General features: G+C 33.1%; 7 protein-coding genes and 1 long non-coding RNA gene across 8 annotated transcripts; 4 read left to right on the top strand and 4 right to left on the bottom strand.

Moving 5' to 3' along the window:
- Positions 1-1,634: 1,634 nt before the first annotated feature.
- Positions 1,635-3,328, bottom strand: LOC101252593 (NADH dehydrogenase [ubiquinone] 1 alpha subcomplex subunit 2). Its single transcript, XM_004241193.5, has 3 exons — positions 3,041-3,328; positions 2,831-2,937; positions 1,635-1,932 (listed from the first exon to the last, which is right to left on the bottom strand). Exons 1-3 carry the CDS (start codon positions 3,124-3,126, stop codon positions 1,829-1,831), a joined length of 297 nt encoding a protein of 98 aa, XP_004241241.1. The 5' UTR covers positions 3,127-3,328; the 3' UTR covers positions 1,635-1,828.
- A 144-nt stretch (positions 3,329-3,472) lies between these two features.
- On the top strand, positions 3,473-8,838 carry LOC104648003 (protein yippee-like At3g08990). The gene is made up of 5 exons (XM_019214433.3): positions 3,473-3,606; positions 7,967-8,001; positions 8,087-8,195; positions 8,266-8,321; positions 8,396-8,838. Exons 1-5 carry the CDS (start codon positions 3,604-3,606, stop codon positions 8,592-8,594), a joined length of 402 nt encoding a protein of 133 aa, XP_019069978.2. The 5' UTR covers positions 3,473-3,603; the 3' UTR covers positions 8,595-8,838.
- Positions 8,839-9,177: 339 nt separating this feature from the next.
- Positions 9,178-9,698, bottom strand: LOC101252889 (histone H4). Its single transcript, XM_026031744.2, has one exon. It carries the CDS (start codon positions 9,629-9,631, stop codon positions 9,320-9,322), a length of 312 nt encoding a protein of 103 aa, XP_025887529.2. The 5' UTR covers positions 9,632-9,698; the 3' UTR covers positions 9,178-9,319.
- Positions 9,699-11,762: 2,064 nt separating this feature from the next.
- Positions 11,763-15,882, top strand: LOC112941716 (uncharacterized). Its single transcript, XM_026031722.2, has 5 exons — positions 11,763-12,087; positions 12,165-12,202; positions 12,298-12,409; positions 12,491-12,546; positions 12,653-15,882. Exons 1-5 carry the CDS (start codon positions 11,983-11,985, stop codon positions 13,605-13,607), a joined length of 1,266 nt encoding a protein of 421 aa, XP_025887507.1. The 5' UTR covers positions 11,763-11,982; the 3' UTR covers positions 13,608-15,882.
- LOC138349012 (histone H4) lies at positions 15,375-15,830 on the bottom strand. Its single transcript, XM_069298839.1, has one exon. The coding sequence runs from the start codon at positions 15,828-15,830 to the stop codon at positions 15,519-15,521; it is 312 nt and encodes a 103-aa protein (XP_069154940.1). The 3' UTR covers positions 15,375-15,518.
- A 1,032-nt stretch (positions 15,883-16,914) lies between the features above and the next one.
- On the top strand, positions 16,915-18,206 carry LOC109120499 (uncharacterized). The gene is made up of 6 exons (XM_019214353.2): positions 16,915-17,006; positions 17,116-17,231; positions 17,364-17,398; positions 17,474-17,579; positions 17,664-17,725; positions 17,801-18,206. The coding sequence occupies exons 1-6, from the start codon at positions 16,979-16,981 to the stop codon at positions 18,084-18,086; spliced, it is 633 nt and encodes a 210-aa protein (XP_019069898.1). The 5' UTR covers positions 16,915-16,978; the 3' UTR covers positions 18,087-18,206.
- A 90-nt stretch (positions 18,207-18,296) lies between these two features.
- LOC109120500 (uncharacterized) lies at positions 18,297-19,691 on the top strand. The gene is made up of 3 exons (XM_026031357.2): positions 18,297-18,565; positions 18,639-18,835; positions 18,926-19,691. The coding sequence occupies exons 2-3, from the start codon at positions 18,828-18,830 to the stop codon at positions 19,425-19,427; spliced, it is 510 nt and encodes a 169-aa protein (XP_025887142.1). The 5' UTR covers positions 18,297-18,565; positions 18,639-18,827; the 3' UTR covers positions 19,428-19,691.
- A 984-nt stretch (positions 19,692-20,675) lies between these two features.
- LOC112941648 (uncharacterized) lies at positions 20,676-22,247 on the bottom strand. The gene is made up of 2 exons (XR_003247071.2): positions 22,080-22,247; positions 20,676-20,926 (listed from the first exon to the last, which is right to left on the bottom strand). It is a non-coding gene; the product is annotated as an uncharacterized lncRNA (long non-coding RNA).
- Between the last annotated feature and the right edge of the window lie 1,085 nt (positions 22,248-23,332).

The raw sequence follows: 23,332 nt of genomic DNA on the forward strand, positions 1-23,332 counted from the left end.
CAGAGACAAATCTCGCGCCCTCGCCTCCTTTCTATCTTGCTTATGACTCTCTTTATCTCGCTCGTATATTTGGTATGCGAGATATATGCTAATTACATTAAATTTTAAAAATCTATTTGTTTACCAAGATTTTTTTTTTCTTGGTACCAAACACACCTTTTTATGTCAAATCTTGCACATTAATTCACCCTAAAAATTCTTCTGAAATCAAAGAGAAGTTGAATTGAATTGGCAGCTTTTATGTTCCAATGGCATTTGTCCCTTAAATACTATGCCTTTGAATTACTGGGAAAGATTGATACATGTAGTCAAAGTCTAATTTCTAATACTAGAAATTTCCTGTATTTTATCAAGAAGATGCTATTTATAGTTCTCTTTTCATCAGTTGATAATAACACTCCTCTTTTTCCCCTTCTCTCAAACCTGTTCATCTTTCATTTTCAACAGAGTAACTCCTTTTTCCACGTTCTATTAAACCTCTTCATAACTCACAACTTGCATCACCCATCTCTGCTTCAATTTTGTTTGTTCTGGGAAAGATGAATGTGCATGTAAGGCAACTTGGTCCTCACACAGTCGCGGATGTCTACTGTAACACATGCGAGACTCTACTGGGATGGAAATTTGTAAAATTCCATGAACGAGCAAAATTATCTGACATGATCCCTTTTTTCAACCCCTTCCAGATTGAAGAGGATCCAGTCGCAAGAAAAGACATGGTTATGTTGCAAATGTGAGATTAATATGCTACAAAATCATGATTTCATGGAGTCTAAACTACACCCATAAACACCATAACCAGAATAACCCATTATAGTCTATCCAACTTGACTTTTACATCCTTACATTTATCCCGGTTATTTGATACTGAACCACTATATTTTATTTTCCGGAACCTGGTGAAGCTCCGAAACTGTAACTGTACCACACAGTATATATTATACCTCATTGAATGATTGTTTTCCCCTGTCTCTGCGAAAGAACTCCCTAGTTTCAGCGTTCTTTCCCAACTAAAATCGAAAGGGCTGTATCACATCAAGATGTCGATTCGTTTTCCGCAGCATATGAGATGATATCAAGGACCAACCTGGCTATTTTCTTGGGTTCTCAGCCTTAGTCAAGTAGATTGACAGAAAGGCTTATATTGGGGAGTTTGGAATTGCCTGTAGTCAAGCTATTCTGCTTATCAAGACTAAAAATGAGATCTCTTCATTAGCATTACTGGTGCTAGCAGTTGCTCAACAAAGAGTGGGTGAAACTTGCAGAGCTTAAATATCAATATTTCAGGCAGAGGGCAGAATTCCCATATTTCCTATACTGTCTCCTCTTTATATGTAAAGAGGAAGATTGTAAACATGTCAATTCTCTCAAACTCATGAGTCAAGACTATAAATCTAGGCTTACCTCCTGGAAATTCCTTAATTGAAGATCAATTTCTTCTTCAGATTTCATTTCTACCTTAGTACACAAGATTGGAGTATATAGCTAGCAGCTTTTCATTTGCCTAAGTGCTATCTCTACGCATAGATTAGTCAACTCACATTATAAGAGTACAAGAAACAAACTGGGACTACAAAATTTTCAACCGCAACAAGATTAAATGCATAGAAGGAATAACGTTAAACTTCTAATGCTAGCAACAAACGATTTCAAACATTTTCATTTCAACAGCAAATAAAAGCCAAAATACCCAGGATTCCAGGTTTATGAACGGTTTTTTGATTCATGATAACTTGCACCAAAAGATTATTTTAGAAAGCACAATGTGAGGACAGAACTCTACAAAGTGCTGAATGCAAAGAAATACAATTCTGCAGATCCAATGCCATCAAGATTTAAGGGATGCCCCTACTTTTCCAAGGTCCTCAAGTGCCTTTGAGATTTGCTCCTCGGTCAATCCCTCCAGTCTGATGCCCCTTTCAACTCCCAGGTCTATAAGCATTTAAAAAAGTAAAATCCATGAATAGAAGTTCAAACCACAGGAACAGGGTAAAGATCACTCAAAACAACTGACTACATCAGATTTGAAATATACTGACTTTAAAGAAAACTGAAAATTACACTTCATCAAATTTGTCCATAGGAGAACGTAGCAAACATTTGCAATGGTGTCAAATAACGGTGAATCCTTTGAATCATAGCAATGGCAAAATCAGTAGATACCATGCTTGGAACATCTCACCACACGCTTACTAAAAGCACGATCTTGAAACTAGAAACTCTGGTTTAGAACAAATGAGTGGATAGGCTTGACTGGAAACATCCCAAAGAGGAAAGGATATATAAAATTAGAACGGATTGAGTATCATTATGAGAAAACGAGATATTCTACATGCCTAACCACGGTAAGGTCCATTTGAAGAATGAAGAAAGTCTTACGTTAATGAGATGGGTGGTCTCATTATAAGACTTGAACAATCCTTCTCCCCTGGAACTAGAGGTCAGACCTAATTTTACAAGTCAATTCATTATACTCAAATCTTAATCACTCTCACTACATCTGTTACATCATCATAGAATATTTCTTTAGAGTCGCATATGACTCCTTCGTGCTTATTTGTTTTGATGTGAACTTCATTATGCAATTTAGGAATAAGATTTCTATCAATCCCTTACCTGATCAAATGTTAATAGGTTATTTACCAAAAGTCTGCTTATAAGTTTCAATTAAGCTGGACCTAGGAAAAATGAAAATGTAACAAAAACAATGAAAATGCTACCAGTCAAACGCAAAGGAACAATTTTTTTGTGTGTGAATTGAGTAATCAGAATTTCAATATGCAAAGCTGGGTAAGATTCTGCAGAGGTATAAGAAAACCGAAATAATTACCATATCTCGCCCAGAGCTGAGGCTCGATTGAACTGGCCTCACGAATCAAAATAGGTAATTTGGGGTTTTGGGTCTTGAGATCTCTGTAATTCTTCTCAATGAACGCCCTACATAAAAGATGAAACAAATTACTCGGAATTAACTTATCACTCTATCAATCAATCAATCAACTACATTTCATCGCAGTACTCATAAAAATTGTGAAAATACCTAGTCGCAGCACTTTCAGATGAGGATGGAGAGAAGAGGATGCGAAGCTCCTTCAGGTTCCGAGAGAGATTTGATCTCCACGCCATTGTTGCACAAATTCACCTTCAACTATCCCTAGGCAAGTATAATAAACCAAAAACGGTGATTTATGCTTTAGCGGTTGTACTCAAGAATTTTATTGACGAATTTAACCTTATACTAAGGGTGGGCTAGTTTTTTTGAATCTGGACTTCCGAGGGATAACCAGTCCATTGGGCCAAGTGTGGTTATTACAAAATAGACGTATATAGTGTGATTCATATATATTTGATATATATAACAAATTTTGTGAGGCTCTCTTTTCATTTAGATAGCAAAAATATACATATCTAGATCCAGTTGGGTCTTTATTTTATAATTAAAATTAGAAATCTAGAACTACATTCACTGGCTCAAAAGTGACCAGCCCACTAAAAACAAAGATCGTAGAAATTGAAAAGGGCAAGTCTACTAGGCAAACAACCCTCTTTTTCTGCAAATTTGGGAAGTCTCCATCAAATTTTATCTGAGACCAGGCCAAAGAAATGGTGAGTTTTATTCCCTCTAAACCCTGATTGTTCTTCTTATATTCCTCCTTTAACTTTCAAGAACTGATTTTTCACTATAAAAGTACCTCTTCTCAATCCTCTCTTTCTACTCTATTCTCTTTTCTCACTCTATTGTGTAAGGTACATTATTTATTATTACATTGAATATTTAAATAAAAAATTGATCATAACAATGGACTAAATGTGCGAAGGGCACATACGCTAACCTTTTATTTTTATAATCTTTTTTATGTAGTGACCTACAATTCCTATGATATTACTAATTATCATAATTACGAAATTACTACACTTAAAGCTATTATTTACGATTAGAAATTATTACGTTTAAATATAAGTTTGATCAATATTGTAGACTACATATGAGGCGCATGTATGCTATAACAAAAAATAATTAATAGTCAAATCTTCATAAGAGTCACATGATTAAACTGCAGCTTTATCTTTCATAAGTAAAGTGAATAAAAGAATATCAGAAACATTAATTATATTTATGTCAATTCAATCTAAAAGAGCGGCAAATTCAATATAAAAGAACCATTCTCAGTTAGTCTTTTTTCATTTAATCTCAACAGTAAATAATCTTTGATCTAGCAATTATTATGTTTAATTATAACTGCCATGTCCGCCAAATTATTATTTTTATATATATAAAAAAAGATTTAGTGAAACTTTTACAAGAGTGACATAGGTAAACTGCAATTCTATTTGTCACAAGTGAAGTGAATAGAAGAAGAAAAAAACATTAACTATATTTATGTCCATCTAATTATTGTTAATGGTAAGAAATTACTTTCAAGATTCAAGAATTGATTTTTTCAGTAAAAATGTATCTCTTCTCAATCCGCTTTTTTCTACTCTACTCTCTTTGCTCACTCTATTGTGTAAGTTACATTATTTATTATTACATTGAACATCTAAATAAAAATTTAACCATAACCATAGACTACACGTGCGAGGGGCGCTTAAGCTAAAACTGATATTTTTTATAATTTGTTTTCAATTAGTGAACTACAATTTCTATAATAGTATAAATTATAATAATTACGTAATTACTACACTTACGTTTATTACTTCCATTGAGAAATTATTACATTTAAATATAAGTTTGATATAATCGTAAACGACATGTACAAGGTGCACATACATTAAAATGTAGTATTTTATCAAAAAAATTATTGGTGAAATATTCAAGAAAATCACATAAATAAATTTCAACTTTATCTTTCACGAGTGAAGTGAATAAAATAAGAAAATAAACATTTAACTATATTAATGTCCATCTAATATGTTTTAATGTAAGAAATTACTTTCAAAGATTCAAAGACTGATTTTCATTGCAAAAATACATCTTTTTATTCCTGTTTGTTCTACTCTACTCTCTTTTATGAGGTACATTCTTGTTATTACATTGAGAATTTAAATATAAGTCTGGCCACAACTATAGACTACACGGCGAAATACACATACTCTAAAACTGATAGTTTCTTTAAAAAAATTAATTGTGACCAAGATTCCTATACTATTGCAAATTATTATTACGTAATTACTACACTTACATTTATTATTTACATTGAGAAATTATTACGTTTAAATATAAATTTGACCAATAAAATAGACTACACGTGCGAGACACGTGTGCTATAAACCTATAACAAGTAGTTAAATTGTTATAAGTGAAGTAAATAAAAGAAAAAACCCATTAATTAAATTTTTTCATTTATTCTCAGTAGTGAATACTCTTTGGTCTAACAATTATTATGTTTAATTATCAGTTGGACCAAAATTGTAAACTATATATTTGAGGCACACGTGCGATAATATTAGTATTTTTTTAAAAAAAAATGATAGTGAAACTTTTACAAGAGTGACGTAGTTAAATTGCAACTTTATCTGTCATTAGTGAAGTGAATAAAAGAAGAAAACAACATTAATTATATTTATGTCCATCTAATTATTTTTAACGGTCATAAATTATTTTTTTTAAAAAAATTAAAATTTTGACCCAGTTGGGTCTTTATTTTATAACTAAAATTAGAAATCTACAATTACATTTACTGGCCCAAAAGTGACGAGTCCACGAAAAACAAAGATTATTGAAATTGAAAAGGGTAAGTCTACTGGGCAAGTCTCCATCAAATTCCATCTGAGACCAGGCCAAAGAAATGGTGAATTTTATTCACTCTAAACCTTGATTGTTCTTCTTAATTAATTCCTCCTCTAACTTTCAAGAACTATTTTTTCACTATAGAAGTACCTCTTCACAATCCTTTTTGTTCTACTCTACTTTCTTTTCTCACTCTAGTGTATAAGGTACATTATTTATTACATCGAACATTTAAATAAATATTTGACCATAACAATAGACTTCACGTGCGAGGGGCACATACGCTAAACTTTTATTTTTATAATCTTTTTTTAGTAGTGACCTACAACTCCTATGATATTAATAATTATCATAATTACATAATTACTACAATTATAACTATTATTTGCAATGAGAAATTATTACGTTTAAATATAAGTTTGATTAATATTGTAAACTACACGTGCGAGACACACATATATTATGACAAAAGAAATTATTAGTCAAATCTTCAAAATTGCAATTCTATCTGTCATAAGTGAAGTGAATAAAAGAAGAACAAAAATATTAATTATATTTATGTCATTCCAATCTTAAAGAGTGACAAATTCAATATAAAAAACCATTCTCAGTTAATCTTTTTTCAATTATCTCAGCAATGAATTATCTTTGATCTTTTTTCTCCATTTTGTTCTTTGTTCTGTAAGAGATTGTTGATTGACAAAGTTGATACAGTAATGGTGATTAGTTACATAAATGATCGTTTTCATGAAGAGGATTTAATCTATTGTAATTCATGCAATACCCAAGTTGGATTTGTTGATGATCACATTGACATGGTACAAATTTTTCTCATCAATCTCTCTGCATATATTTTTTCTTTCATTTTTGAATATAATGAGTTTTTCTTCACATGTTTTATCAATTTCCTTTTTTATGTTTTTTTTTTTTTACAATGTGAATGGTGTCAATGATGTTTACCATTAGCCATGCATTTTTCTTGTAGATCTGTGAAAACTTTGCATTTAGTATAATGTAGAATTATTTTGATAAATTTTACTTCACTGCGATTTTAGTTATTAAAGTATTTGAAAATAGCTTTTTTATCTCCACGAAAGCGTGCAAAGTCTGTGTATAATTTTGACAAATTTATAATTTATTTGTGAGATTTGTTGTTGTTGTGAGGATTGTTTAATTTCAACAACTATTTGTAAAATTTGATCAAGTACAAAAACAACTTGTTTGGTAACTGTTTATTATTACATCGAACAGTTAAATAAAAATTTGGCTATAACCATCGACTACACGTGCAAGGGGCGCGTACGCTAAAACTTGTATTTCAATATTCTTTTTTAAGTAGTGACTTACAATTCCTATAATATTACTAAATATCATAATTGCGTAATTACTACTATGTTTATTATTTACATTGAGAAATTATTACGTTTAAATAAAAGTTTGACCAATATTGTAGACTACACATGCAAGGCGCACATATGCTATAACCAACAAAAAAAAATTATTAGTCAAATCTTCAAACTAGTAACTTTATCTGTCATAAGTGAACTAAATAGAAGAAGAACAAAAACATTAATTATATTTATGTCATTCCAATCTAAAAGAGTAAAAATTCAATATAAAAGAATCATTCTCAGTTAATCTTTTTTCACTTATTCTCAGCAATGAATTATCTTTGATCTTTTTTCTCCATTTTGTTGTTTGTTCTGTAAGAGGTTGTTGATTTACAAAGTTGATACAATGGTGGTGATTAGTTACATAGATAATCGTTTTCTTGACGAGGATATAATCTATTGTAATTCATGCAATACCCAAGTTGGATTTGTTGATGATCACATTGATATCGTACAAATTTTTCTCATCATTCTGTCTACATCTGTTTTTTCTTTCAATTTTGAATATTCTGAGATTTTCTTTCACATAATTTATCAATTTCATTTCTTTATGGATTTTGGTGTTTATGATGTTTACGGCTAGCCATGAATTTTTCTTGTAGATTTGTGAAAACTCTGCATTTAGGATAATTTGTAATTATTTGATAAATTTTACTTTACTACATTTTCAATTAGTAAAGTATTTGAAAACAACCTCTCTATCTTCACGAAAACGTGCAAGGTCTGTGTAAAATTTTGACAGATTTACAATTTACTTGTGAGATTTGTTATTGTTGTTATTCACTTGCTTAATTAAGCACAAAAACTTGTTTTGGTAAATGTTTTTGTCTGGTTCCTTTTGCAGGTGCAAAATGGTAGAACAGGGGTCTTTAAGAGTGTGTAAGTCTCAAGAGTTGATGCAATTTGGAAAATTTAAACATTTATATGTATATGGAAACATTTTATATGTTGTGCGTCTATGCAGGTTCAATGTGAGGTTCCTCAACAATGCGAATTATATTCGCCATGTAAATGGCAATAATGTTGCTGATGTTTACTGTGTCCAATGTGGAATGCTACTTGGGTTAAAACTTGTAAGATCCCCAAATTTCCTTTCCATTAACGATAGAATTTGCAGTTAACAAAATTCATTCATTTCTATAGATTGCTGTGCCCCGACCATCCCAGGAAATTATGGAAGGAAGGTTCTTGATGAATTTGTAAGTTCCTTACATAAGTGCAAAATGTAACTAGATGTGATACGACTTGTAAAAGGCGTTTTAATTTGTTGCAGGGAGAAACTTGTTTATTGGGGTGGTTATCGCATGATTTATCAAGAACAAGATGGAACTGCTGCTGATATCGATCAAGTTCTTTATGAACTTTTTGCTAATGAACAGAATGGACACGCCAATGTTGAGCATGCTCCCATGGATCAAGACGGAGGTACTGCTGAACAACTTGCTAATGCTACGCGCAATCTACACATATGAAAACCAACTTCTTTAAGGGAAATTGGCTTCACCAAAACTTGAATCGGAGACCTCTAGCGTTAGAATGACGCGATAACCAACTACATCTTGAAACCTTTGCAGCTTCATATAAGCCTGAAATGTTTCTAGGCTTTTCAGGACTTATTTTTATTTCAATAAAATAATTAAGTACTTTTAAGAGCTAAAATGAATTGTTTTCGCTATAGCTTTTACTCTCTATTATGTAAACTATATTTTTCTTGTCTTATCGTCTTGTCTTATCAAAAATAATGTCACTATTTAGGTTACCAAAACAAAATTAAACTCAATCAAATCAAATATCCCAAAGATGACCAACTGATGAGATCTAACGATCAGGCAAATTTTGAAATTAGCTGCACTATGAACTCTTTCACTTTCTTCAAATTGTTATTAACGCAACAAATCAAAGGTTATCAACTAAGATTTGAAACCAGCAATCTAAATTAAAACACGGTAAAGAGAACATGAAGATTAGATATTGGCAACAAAGCTAATGCTTAAACACTAGGTGATTTTAACCAATTAACAACGATATTAGTCAACTGGAGGATATCTGTTGTAATTTGTAGAAACTGAGCTTTGTTCATTGAATATGTAATGAGAAATTACAATATCTAGAGCTTACGAACAGTTACAGAGATACCAAATCACAGAAACAGCAGAAATTAACATTAGATCTACATCTAATGCGCCTAACAACTGATCTAACCACCAAACCCATAGAGTGTCCTTCCCTGTCTCTTGAGGGCATAGACAACATCCATAGCAGTAACAGTCTTCCTCCTGGCGTGCTCAGTGTAGGTTACAGAATCACGAATCACATTCTCCAAAAAGATCTTCAACACTCCACGGGTCTCCTCATAGATTAGACCAGAGATACGCTTCACACCACCCCTACGAGCAAGCCTGCGAATAGCTGGCTTAGTGATACCCTGGATATTGTCTCTTAGAACCTTCCTGTGCCTCTTGGCTCCTCCCTTTCCCAATCCCTTTCCTCCCTTTCCACGACCAGACATTTTCACAGAGAAATTTGAAGAGGATGAAGTTTCTAGGGTTTTGAAATTGGGTGAATTGAGCTCTTTTGGGTGGTGGATATTTATATTTGGTGGACGGGTTTGAAATGTGACGGAAAATCAATCGTAGCCGCTCAATATTTGGGGATTTACTTGGTGATCGACGGATAGTAATGGTGATCCATGTGAAAAGTGGAAACTGAATATTAACCGTTAGATTGGAAGGAATCTGATCCGTGTGAGAGAGATCTAGGGATGTTAATAGATTTTCCTACTTTGTTAATAACTATTCTTTTATCTTATAATACTTGTTCACTTTTAACTTTACACATTATTAAAGAAAATTATAAATTGAGTGGTAATTTTATTAATCACCATTTGAATATATATGATAAATATAACGTGTTAAAAGTATATATTAGAAAATTGACTATAATTAATGAGAAGGGAAAATTAGAAGCTAAATATAAAACTATACATTGATTTCATTAAATGAACAAGTATTGTTGAACATTCAAAATAGTATAGTAGACAATTATTATTGGACGGAGGAATTACTAATTATGTAAAAGAAAATTGGTTGATTTCAATTTTTCTGATATTGTCCATTTTAATCTAAATCGTGACGTTTTCCCTCAAAAAGCCTCTCGTCATTGAGGGTAAACCATACTTCTTCTTTTTCGGTTGTCGTAGTTTCTTTTTAAGAGTCAATATTTTAAGATGCATTTTTTATTTCATACTGATATGAAAAAATATAATTTATAGTATTTTTCGTATAGTTTTGAATTTCTAAAATTTAATTTAAAATAATCGAATTGATATAATTTAATTTAGCTTTGAAAATTAGTCAATTTGACTCTTAGATTGTGATTGGTATGAAGGAAAACATTTTTCGGAAAAATGTTTCCAATTTTCTCATGTTTGGTTGCGTAACATATTTTTCAAATCAACTCATTTTCCTCAAATTTAATGAAAATGACTTTTCTTCAAAACTTGACGAAATTTTTTTTTAAAACTTTCATCCAACTTCAAATTACAATTTTTTTGTTGAAAAAATAAATTTGAAACTTATTTTTAAAAATATTTTTCAACTTCAATTTTTCTTTACCCCACCCCTTACCCCGCACCCCTCCCCCCAAAAAAGAATAAAAATTTAATGTTTGTTTTTAAAAAATACTTTTAACTTCCAAATTTTATTTTCACCCCACAACATCCCCTCAAAAAAAAAGTTTGTTTCAATTTCAATGCAAATTGTTTTTTACTTTCTGCTCACCAATCTATAATGAGAAAATAAATTAGTTATTTTGAAGGAAAACATTTTCAATCATACCGAGCACACCCTTAAAAAACTCAACATGACATCTAAAAGAAAGAAGTACATTGTGAGTGTTTTTGGTATGAAGGAAAATATTTTTCAAAAAAAGTTTTCTAATTTTCTCATGTTTGGTTGGAATAAAAGTTTTGGAAAATGTTTTTCAAATCAACTCATTTTCCTCAAAATTAAGGAAAATGACTTTTCTTCAAAAATTAAGGAAAACATTTTCTAAAACTCTCCTCTAATTTCAAATTACATTTTTTTTGGGAAAAAACATCAATTTAAAAAAATATTTTTTCACCTGATCCCTGACCCCCCACTTACCCACCCACCACCGGCCAGCCCCCGCCAACCCCACCCCCTCCCGAAAAGATTAATTTTACTTTTTAAAAATATTTTCAATTTTAAATTTTTATTTTTAAACTCCTACCTCCCTCCCGCCAGCCCCCTACCACCCACCCAACCCAAAAAAGATTGTTTGTTAAAAATATTATCAAATTCAAATTTTTATTTTTCAGTCCTACCCTCTCCCCTGCCCCTCCACTCCATTTAAAAAAATATTTTCAATTTCATAAATTTTCTACTTTAGTAAAAATAAAAAATATCTCTTAAAAACATTTTTCATTCATAAATCAAACACTAAAAATCAGTTCCGAAAAATATTTTCTACTCACTAATCAAACATGAGAAAATAAGTTTAATATTTACTTGTTTTTGAGAAAAACATTTTCCATGAAAAATATTTTCCTTCGTAACAAACGCACCCTATAAGTAACTTGCTTTTATTTTCTAGCTATCAACTGACATTAATTATTTTTCTTTATTGTGCATGCGTATTTGAAGATATAAGTAAAAATAGAATTTAGTTGGATTTCCCTCCTTTCTGATTAACAGTGAATTTGGATTCAAGAATCAAGAAGTGGCTTTTCTATATTTACATTTTTCTCCTTTCTTGAATTCTCATTTTCCATCGGTTCAGCTCCAAGCTAAGTTCTTCCACTTTGTTCTTTGTTGAAGAAAATTTGTTCTGTGATCCACAATGTCCACTTTTGGAGTTTCCGATCATCTAATCAGCATGCATGATTTCATCCTTTGCTATTTCTGCGAAACTCGAGTTGCATTCATCGAGGACTTCATTCCTAATGTGAGGATTCTCTCTGCATCAATTTGGCTTAATTCTTGACTCATTATGTTCATGATCTTGTCTTGTACACGTTGCAGGCGGATGACTTAGTGTATGGAGGGTACATTAATAGATTGTAAGTCTCATGATTTCAGAAATTGCTTATTTTTTGTGATTTATGAAATTGTGATTTGCCTAAGCTTTTTTCTGAGGTTTGTGTATTATATGTAGGTTTCATTATAGGGCAATAATTAACCACCGAGGTCATCTAGAACAACGTGATGGAAATACCCTACTCAATACTTACTGTGTCCAATGTGGAGTGTGGTTCGGCTGGAAACTTGTAAGATACTTACTAATATTAAAAAGCATTTGATTTGGTTGCTCTATATTTCTTAAACTACAGAATTTATGATTTCTTCAGGTTAGGACTATCCAACAGTCGGATTATTTTGTAGTAGGAAGATACTTTATGAAACTGTAAGTTTCGAATTACAAATTTGCAAATTGAGACTGTCTGTGTATGTAAACGAATAAATGTAGTATGACTTGTAAGGTGTTTATTCAAATGAATATTTTGTGGCAGGGAGCTGCTTATATACCAGAGTGGTCGAACACTGCATGATGTTGTCTTTGGAGTCGCTAATCAACAGGCTCCTAATGGAGGTGCTAATGCTGTTCAAAATGAAGTTGCGAATGAACAGGATCCTAATGGAGGTGCTAATGTTGTTCAAAATGAAGTCGTGAATGAACAGTATCCTAATGGAGGTGCGAATGCTGTTCAAAATGAAGTCGCGAATGAACAGGCTCCTAATGGAGGTGCTAATGCTGTTCAAAATAGAATCGCTAATGAACCGGCTCCTAATGGAGGTGCTAATGCTGTTCAAAATAGAGTCGCTAATGAACCGGCTCCTAATGGAGGTGCTAATGCTGTTCAAAATGAAGTCGTGAATGGACAGGATCCTAATGGAGGTGCTAATGCTGTTCAAAATGAAGTCGCGAATGAACAGGCTCCTAATGGAGGTGCTAATGCTGTTCAAAATAGAGTCGCTAATGAACCGGCTCCTAATGGAGGTACTAATGCTGTTCAAAATAGAGTCGCTAATGAACCGGCTCCTAATGGAGGTGCTAATGCTGTTCAAAATGAAGTCGTGAATGAACATGATCCTAATGGAGGTGCTAATGCTGTTCAAAATGAAGTCGCGAATGAACAGGCTCCTGATGGAGGTGCTAATGCTGTTCAAAATGAAGTCGTGAATGAACAGGCTCCTAATGGAGGTGCTAATGCTGCTCAAAATGGAGTCGGTAATGAACAGGCTCCTAATGGAGGTGCTAATGCTGTTCAAAATGAAGTCGTGAATGAACATGATCCTAATGGAGGTGCTAATGCTGTTCAAAATGGAGTTGCTAATGAACAGGCTCCTGATGGAGGTGCTAATGCTGTTCAAAACGGAGTCGCTAATGAACAAAATCGTGGTCAACATCTAGACAGGATAATGAGACTAAGAACACTTAGACCACGACGGAATAGACCGTATTGATGAATATGCAGACATTGATAGCCTACTCATGCTGATCAAAGTAAAGAAAGATACACTCTTTCTGAAATAGAGTTCATACTTTACAAAATGCTAATGTATAATTGTGTGATATTTCTTTTTCTCTTTTTGATTTGGGGATCATGTTAGTACTTCAGGTTGGAACAAAGCAATTGACATTGAACTTTTTACCTGTTTGAGCATTGATACTACTGTCTCTATATGCTGCTTATTTTTTGATGCGAGTATGTGTTAAGTTAGAATTTAACAGACATGCTGAGAACTGTGGAATCAATGGCTTTTACTCTTATCCTAAATCTATGAGCATGTGGCAAATGTTTTAGAAAGGGTAAAAGCAATAAGGTCATTTTGTAGTAACAAATATGCGAGGCTTGGTATCTATTTCATTTGAAGTCTCTAAATCTGCAATATTTGGAGCATATTTACTGCTTTCGAACTCTGACAGTCTGAATGCTATTAAGAGCTAATACATATCCTGGTTCTTGGTCTGGATTAAACGTTTCATTTTGACAGTCTGAATGCTATTAGTGTTAAGCTAAGGAGAAGAGGAAGTAGAAACTTAATTTCTCAAGAAGTGAATCCTCAACAAGAGGAGAGGACCATTTCTATAACAAGAACACAAGATATAAAAGACTTTTTCAAGTCTTTTATACTTCACTACGATGAAATCCCTGATGATGATTGCATCAATTGTCGTTGCTGCGGAACTCGAGTTGGATTCATCAGGGATTGCTATGCTACTTCTGTATGGATTCCCACTCTCACTGCATCATTATTTCTTGCAATTTGTTATCAACAAACCAAATGGTTCTGTCATCTGTGGGCTACAGACATTTTCTTTGATACTCCAAAGTAAATGTATTAATTTCTTCTTAATTGGTCTCATCTGTTCCGAATTGTCTCTTTTGATAAAATTGCACTATTCACTTCATAAAGAGGACATGTAAGATTCAATCCTCCATTTTGACAGCTATTTGTATCATTCATTCAGCACTCTGTTATATTATTGACTAAGCAAAGAAACTTACTATGCTCATTTTCTTGTCTTGTACATTTTGCAGATACATGGATCTTTCATAATGTGTAAGTCTCATGTTTGGAAATTGGGCTTTACAAACGAGCTTAAACATTTTTCTGCAGTCTTGAGGCATATATACATATGTTACAAACCTTTATTTATGCAGGTTTAATGTCGAAGTACCAGAGGACAAGCCATATCTTCAAGTAGAAGAAGATGGCAGAAACCTAGCCGACACTTACTGTATTAAACCTGCAAGGGTCGAAAGTTGTAAGTACCAAAGAACGATTTTGTTCTTCATTTTTAATTTTTTTCTTACAGAATTTACGATTTCTCCAGATTGCAATGGTCAAACCTAGCATTTTTGTTAGAGAAGGAGAATTCATTATAAGATTGTAAGTTTCTGACAACAAATTCTTAGATTAAGACTCTACACATGTGGTGTGACATGTAAGCTGTTCTAATGATGAGTAATAGTGGCAGAAGCGAGATTGGTCCTGATAATCAAGATGAAGGTGCTAACAAACAGGAGGCGCTAATGAAGATGTAGATCTTTCTGTAACGTATGTATTAAGAGTTTGTTCTTGATTCAACAATTAGTATGTCCAGTCTCTTATTTCTGATATAAACAATTGAATACTTTTAAGATCTCATTTCCACATCTCTTTTAACATCTGAAGAATTGCACATATGAAATTCAACAAATTAACAAAAATAAATCCAACAGCAGGAAGACGATCAATCTACTGTTCATTGATACTGTAATGAGAAATTACAACATCTAGAGCATAAGAACAACACTACAGAGATCCAAGACAGACTTATACGCAATTGTAAACTAAACCTACATTTACCACCAACATTCAAACCCCAATCTAACCGCCAAACCCATAGAGAGTCCTTCCCTGTCTCTTAAGAGCATAGACAACATCCATAGCAGTGACAGTCTTCCTCCTGGCGTGCTCAGTGTAGGTGACAGAATCACGAATCACATTCTCCAAAAAGATCTTCAACACTCCACGGGTCTCCTCATAGATGAGACCAGAGATACGCTTCACACCACCCCTACGAGCAAGCCTGCGAATAGCTGGCTTAGTGATACCTTGGATGTTGTCCCTTAGAACCTTCCTGTGCCTCTTGGCTCCTCCCTTTCCCAATCCCTTGCCTCCCTTTCCACGACCAGACATTTTCACAGAGAAATTTGAAGAAGATGTAGTTTCTAGGGTTTTGAATTTGGGTGAATTGTACTCTTTAGGGTGGTGGGTATTTATATTTGGTGGGCGGGTTCCAAATATGGCGGGGAGTAAATCGTAGCCGCTCATATTTGGGTGTTTACTTGGTCATCGACGGATGGTACTGTCGATCCATGTGAGAGGCGAAGATTGAATATAAGCCGTTTGATTAGAAGATCTACGGATGTTAATTAAATGAGTAGCGTAGATTTCTACCAGTCCCTTTGGTTTTTCTTTTATGATTTTTAAATATTTTAAATTTTTAATTATTATAAATTATAAAAAGAATTACATTGTTTTCAAATATAATAAAAAAATTCTAACATTCTATATCTAAATTCATGGTAAAATTATACCTTATAACTTAGATATGTTTAGCTATTATACTATCGTTTTTTACCTGTTGCATAATTTGTTATTTTTTACATTCGATGAAAATGTATTACTATCATCAAAATATTTCCTAAGATGATAGTATATATTAAAATGTTTTTGGTGTGGGTAAGGTAATGTTTTGTTGTTCTTTATATTCGATAAAAGTGTATTATTATCATCAAAGTATTTCCTTAGATTGTATTATATATTAAATTTTTTGGAAAAGTAAATATATTTATCGTCGTTAATAAAAGATCACAATTTGTTAGCATTATTTTTTATTTAAAAAAATATTTTATATGGCTAATGAAATTTTTCTATACAAATTTAAATTAAGTTTGCAAAATGCAAAAAGACACGCATTCGTGAAGGGGGAAAGTAAAATATCAATAGTATCGTAAATTCTTCTACTGGTCGAAAATAAAAATTAAAGTCAGCAGTTAATCAGACAACGACTCAATATTTATTTATTTGTAAGAAATATGTTCAAAAATTTAGATTTTAGATATAGACATAAAAAAATAAGAGACAATTTTTAATTTTATAGATAAATTTTATAAGTCATGATCTTTCTGAAAAGTCAAGACCGATAACTCATTAAAAAAAGTAATAATTTATAAGAAAAAGTCACAATCCTTTCAAATTGCAACCTTTCTCACTTGGTGTCTTTTCAGAAAACACTTGATTCACCTTTGTAAAAACCCATATAACTCTTCTCAACTCGATTCATGACTGAACTGTTTTTTCTTTTATCTGGTTCGCCGCTAGTGTTTTTTCTTTTATTAGTTCTCATTATCAACCATCTCTGTTACATCATTCCGATTTAATTCTTTTTCATTTGTTTTGTTTTTTGGTCCTATAACAGTGGATACAATGGGATTTCTGTATCTTGTCGATTTGGATGAATATCCGAAAGAGGATATCGTCCATTGTAACATATGCGAAACCAGAATTGGATTAGCCAACGATTTCATTGATAGCGTATATATCTTACTCTCTCAGCGTCTTTCTTGCGTTTACATTGTATCCTTTTTCAATAGAAAGTATACATTTTGATGAAATTGCTTGCGATTTGTGTCATGAAATTGCTACTTTTGCCTTGTAATTTTGCAGATAGACTATGAGATGACAGTGGTCTTTCATAAAATGTGAGTATCATGATTTCATTTTGCAAACTTCGAAATTTGTTAATTGCCTAAACATTATTCTGTTTGTAAATGCAGGTGTAATGTGCAAGTGGACGAAGAGAAATACCATAGACAAGTAAATGGAAATACCGTAGCTGATACGTACTGTGTCAAATGTGGAATGCTGCTTGGGATGAAACTTGTAAGATGCTAATTAATATTATGTACGTGCTGAATTTATTATTCATTTGCAGTTCGTTTTAACAAATATTTATCTATTATTCAGATTGTAGTCCCTTATAGCAACCAGACTCTGCATCATAGAGAAGAATATTTTTTGATGAACGCGTGAGTTTCTTATCATTAGGCCAAATGCAATATGATTTGTAAGGTATTAATATGATATTTTTGTGTGCATGGCAGGCTCGAACTTATTGATTGTAATAATAAGCTGATGTATTTAGATGAAACTGAAGAAGATGAAGAGTATGAAGAACAGGATGATGCAGATGCAAATGAGCACGATCATGATCAAGGTGGAGAGGCAGATGAACAGGGTCATAATGACGATGGAGGTGCTAATGAGCACGATCAAAATGAAGAAGATGAAGAAGATGGTGGAGGTGGTAATGAGCACCATCATGATCAAGGTGGAGGGACAGATGATCAAGATGGCGTTAATGAACATGAAGATAATGATGAAGATTGAGGCACCAACAAACTAAATGAAGATGCTGATCATACAATATAAATAGTAGTTGATCTAAATGCAGACATATCTAATGATAAAATGTAGACATTTTTCTTAATAAATTGTCCTCTTAAGTGATATGCTTGATTGCCCTATAGTGAAAAGTTGCCTATGACGGACCTGATTGTGCTGTCTTGCATACTGATCCTTAATCGCTTTACTATCCAATTTTATATATCTAAAGTCTAGACACTAAGCAGCAATGTGTGTTGCATGTTTAAATCAGAAGTTTCTATGATTCCTCCAAATTGCACTGTTCCAAATTACAACGTCGGATATTTCGCAATGATAAGCGCTAATTACAAATTTGCAGATTGAGTATGTGGCGGTAGGAACAAACTTATTTATTATACTGATGTAACGTTGCTTCAGCATAATAGGGACAAAGCAATATGTTTTAATTTGCAGGTGTGGCCAGCTGGGATCTTTAATAGGCTGTAAGTCTCATGCAATTTGATTTCAGCAACTTGAGATATGTATATATGTTACAAACCTTCTTTATATATACAGGTTTAATGTAGACAACCAGAATATTCATCAATCAGAATTTGAAACTACTTTAGCCGATTCTTGCTGAATCCAATGTGGAACGTTGCTCGGCTGGAAATTTGTAAGATATAATATTTAAAAGAGCATTTTGTAAGAAATATACTGAAGTTTTTATTTGTCCAGATTGCAGTCACTCAACCGGGGACATGGATGTTATGGTAGGAACGTTCCTTATGAGACTGTAAGTTTGCAGATTGAGAAATAAGTATGACTTATAAGGGTTGATACAAATGAGTATTTTGTGGCAGGAACATGCTTAGTTTTGATGAGCAAAATGATGATCAAGATGGAGATGCTAATGATCAAGATGGAGATGCTAATGGTCAAGATGGAGGTGGTAATAGTGAGAAAAATATTGATAATCAAGATGGAGGCGGTAATAATGAGCAAAATACTGATAATCAAGATGGAGGCGGTAATAATGAGCAAAATACTGATAATCAAGATGGAGGCAGTAATAATGAGCAAAATACTGATGATCAAGATGGAGGCGCTAATAATGAACAAAATACTGATGATCAAGATGAAGGTACAAATAATGAGCAAAATACTGATGATCAAGATGAAGGCGGTAATCAACAGGTTCCTATTGGCCAAGAAGTGGGCACTAATGAGCAACATGTTGATGATCAAGATGAAGGTACAAATAACGAGCAGAACACTGATGAACAAGATGGAAGCGATAATAACCAGCTGGTTCTCATTGACCAAGAAGTGGGTACTAATGAGCAAAATGTTAACCAAAGATGAAGGCGGTAATCAACAAGTTCCTTTTGACCAAGAAGTGGGCAGTAATGAACAAAATGTTGATCAACTTGTTCCTATTAAGCAACAAGTCACAATGAACCTGATTTAGGCAGTTATAATGAGCAAAAAATTGATTATGCTGTTGAACAAGAAGATGGAGGCTGGTTTTGGGATTACAGTACATATTAATGTAAACTCATTTTGGAGTCTGAAAACTTACTTGTAAGATCTACCATTCTCTATATTCAAGTCACGTGTCAACTATTTAAGCAATTCATTATAATCTACCAGTTAAAAGTCATAGTTATCTTAAAAAATCACTTAATCAATATAAATAATTTTTTGATGGCATCCATTTTTCATACATTAATAAATGGGGAATAATTTTTGAGATCAAAATTGAGATTTGTTGAAATACAGTTGCTCTTTTTGTTATGCAAAACTGAAATACAACTGTATTTTAGAGTGAGTAAAAAGAAAAAGAAGCAAGAAACGCAACCGTATTTATTCTCTACCCAGTGAAAAAAAAACAGAGTTATTATTTTTAAGATTAAAATATTCCTTACATATATATATATATATTTATCAATATCTCTCTTATTAACTAATTAACATATATATATATATATATATTTATCAATATCTCTCTTATTAACTAATTAACATATTTCATAACTTTGTTTAATTTTCATTCATGAATTTTATATTTTATTTTTATATAATGAATTTTTTATTTTATTTATATTTTTATATTATTATTAATATTTTATATTGCATATGTCATTTACGTATTATTTTACACAATTAAAAATAAAAGTAACAACAATACATTTTTCAGGATTAGAAAAAGAGAAAAAAATGTAACAACTAAAGATTCAGATTTCAGACCTTCCCAAAAAAGCAAGGAATGACAAATTTTTCTTTTGTTAAGTTAACGTATTATTTTATTTTAATTCTAACTTTGTAAAACTTTAGAGTACTATAACAAAAAAACATAATAGCTAAGATTGAAACAAAGAGAATAGGTAACAAATAACAAAAAATATTCTTCTTTTCAATATTTTTCAACAATATTTATTTGTGTATAATAATGATTGAAGATTTGAATATGTATATTTTAATTAATTAAATTAAAAAGGTAATAAAAGTTTTTGTATTAGAGGTTTAAAATAGTTTTTCTATAAAATAGTCTTAACATTACCAAAACTAGGAAATTAAACAAGACTAAGAAAATTTACTATAACAACATCATAAGCAAACCAAAACATAAATACAATAAAGGATCCCTCCCAGAACCTGGAAGTCACTAATACAGAGCTACCAACAAAACGAGTACAAATCCCAACAGTGGACCACCGAAACTAGACTGTCTCGAAAAGTAAAAGACAAGTCTTTATATAAACAGATGGAGACTGAAATAGTACAAAACGTTGTGTGCTCACCCCTGTCTCCAGACCAGAAATTCTCCAAACTCGATCAACGCTGACTACCGGTGCTCGGACCTGCATCATGAAAATAGATGCAGAGCGTAGCATGAGTACCAAATAACAGGTACCCAGTAGGCATCATAGGCCGACTGAACTAGAAAAGTAAAGCACTATGAAAAGACGGAATCACAAAACTAGAGGTCAAGAACAGAAGGCTAAGTAACACAATAATGCACACGAGTGTATAAAGATCTAACTAAATTAATATAAATAAGCTAACTACACCTAAGTGGATCCACCATAAGCCCAGAAGGTACACTCGTGCACAAGTTTAAATAAAAACCCGAACGGACCCCCATAAGCCCGACGAGTACACAAAATAACTATAACTTAAGGAGAATAAAACTTGAGGCCAAAGAACACCGAACCAAAAAGTAAAATCTGACGGTACGGAGGTCGGGCCTTGAACCGGACACTCACCAGAATTACACAAGTAGCCAATTGCAAAATATAAGTAACTGAGGCCGGACCTCTAACCGGATGCTCTACATACTTGAGGCCGGACCTCTTACCGGATGCTCTACATAAGTATGTGGATGTTCGAGGCCGGACCTTAAATCCGGATACCCGACAAAGATGTCGATATAGCTGCTGAAAGAGTCTTTATCTATCCATAATCATATAAACCCATGGAACACCATCCAGACTTAGCTGATCAATGTAAGACCTTAAAGTCGAATAGAAACTCAACTTTGAATCACGGAGCGGAAATCATTGTCACTGACGTAACTCGAGAAGCCGTAACATCGAAGAAATAAGAGTAACTATCACTAGAGCAAGCTCATCGTCTTTCTAAATACCCAACTATCAGCTCAAGTCTGCTACATCAGTCTACAAGGATTTAAGCCGGCCGAGCGACGTCGTGGCTAAACTAAGTCCTACCGACTTTGAATCATGCATTTCTAAGGAAAACCCTAGTCAAACCTAAACTAAGGCCCAACATACTTCTGACAACCAGAATTCAAACATACAAGTAATTCATATAGCAAAGAAGGTCAATTAATAACAATAAACATGCTCACAGTTACCCGATAATTCTCAGAAAAAAAGGCAAAAATATGATTTGTAACACCTATGCATGATCCAATAACTACCCAACCCAAATCCCAACTAATCAACATGCATTCACATGTTCGAGTTCAATCTAAGAAGAGAAATCATAGCCTACCTGAACGCAGATCACGCGCGCTCCAAAATTCACTCCCCGGATCTTTTACTTTCTAAAAGGCATCAAAACGTTGATACACTATCAGAAATAGAGTCACAAAGTTATTACAGTCATTTAAACACTAAAATCGCAAGAAACGGAGACGGGTCAATTTCACGGTCAAAATGGAAAAAGTGAGATCCGCGTTGAGAAATCCCGAATTAACCCCAAATAAAAGTCCTAAATAACTCTCGAAGCTTGTATACCAGAATGGAGCACAATTCAGGACTCAAAACAGTCCCAACATGAACATGCAACAAAAGAACCCAAATTCTAAGCTAAAAATCAGCAACTATGGCAGCAGCTACTTACAAGATTTTACCAAAAATGAAGCTCCAACCGCCAAAACCAACCACACCACAATGATCCTCACGAAAACCCCCACAATATAGGCTCTTGAATCACTTGATTCGGACCTAAAATGGTCAAGAAATCACCTTCTAAAATTTCCCAAAACTTGTGCTCGAAAATGAGCTATGACAGCAGTTAAAACCCAAAATTTACCTCAAATAGGGTCCCCAAATCAGATTCCAAGCTCACCAATGCGTTGCCCTCGAAAAATCTCACAACTTAGCCTTTTGAATCGTCCAATTTGGAGTTGTATAGCTCAAGATATCAAGATTCCAAAGTAAGACACAAAGCTGAAAGTTGGGTTTTTAAAGGGGCTGCACCAGATTCAGCTTTGCCTACTTTCTTTAAAGTCTCCGACGGGTGCTCGAAATTCGTTCGGAACCTGATAAAAATAAAATAGATATGCTACCCTACCAAAGTCGACATTCCGGACTCAAAGGCGCAGTCGAAATTTTCATCAGAGGTCATCTCGATAAAATATGGATCCCACTTCCATTGGCCATTTTAAGTCAAAAACCACAAAAGGGCTCGAAAAAATATCAAAAACCTCAAAACCCGAAAGAAGGGTCAAACTAGACCAAACTCGACATTCTGGAGCTAACCGCTGACGGAATTCTCATCCGAGCGCGTTTACTCAGAATGATGACTAAAGTCAAACTTAGCCTTTAAACTTAAAGTTAAAACGCCTAATCCCACCAACTCACTCTGAAAACTTTGGGAGTCATGTCGACAATGCTACTAGACTAAGATGACCCTTCCGGAACTGATGGAATCGTCAGAATTAGATTCTGATGTCATCTTCTTGAACTTTTGATCGAAAATGATCGTTCAAGGTTCATAAGCTCCAAAAATACTAAAACTCA

The sequence above is a fragment of the Solanum lycopersicum genome, chromosome 6, assembly GCF_036512215.1.
Source record: "Solanum lycopersicum chromosome 6, SLM_r2.1".
Classification (NCBI taxonomy): Eukaryota; Viridiplantae; Streptophyta; class Magnoliopsida; order Solanales; family Solanaceae; genus Solanum; species Solanum lycopersicum.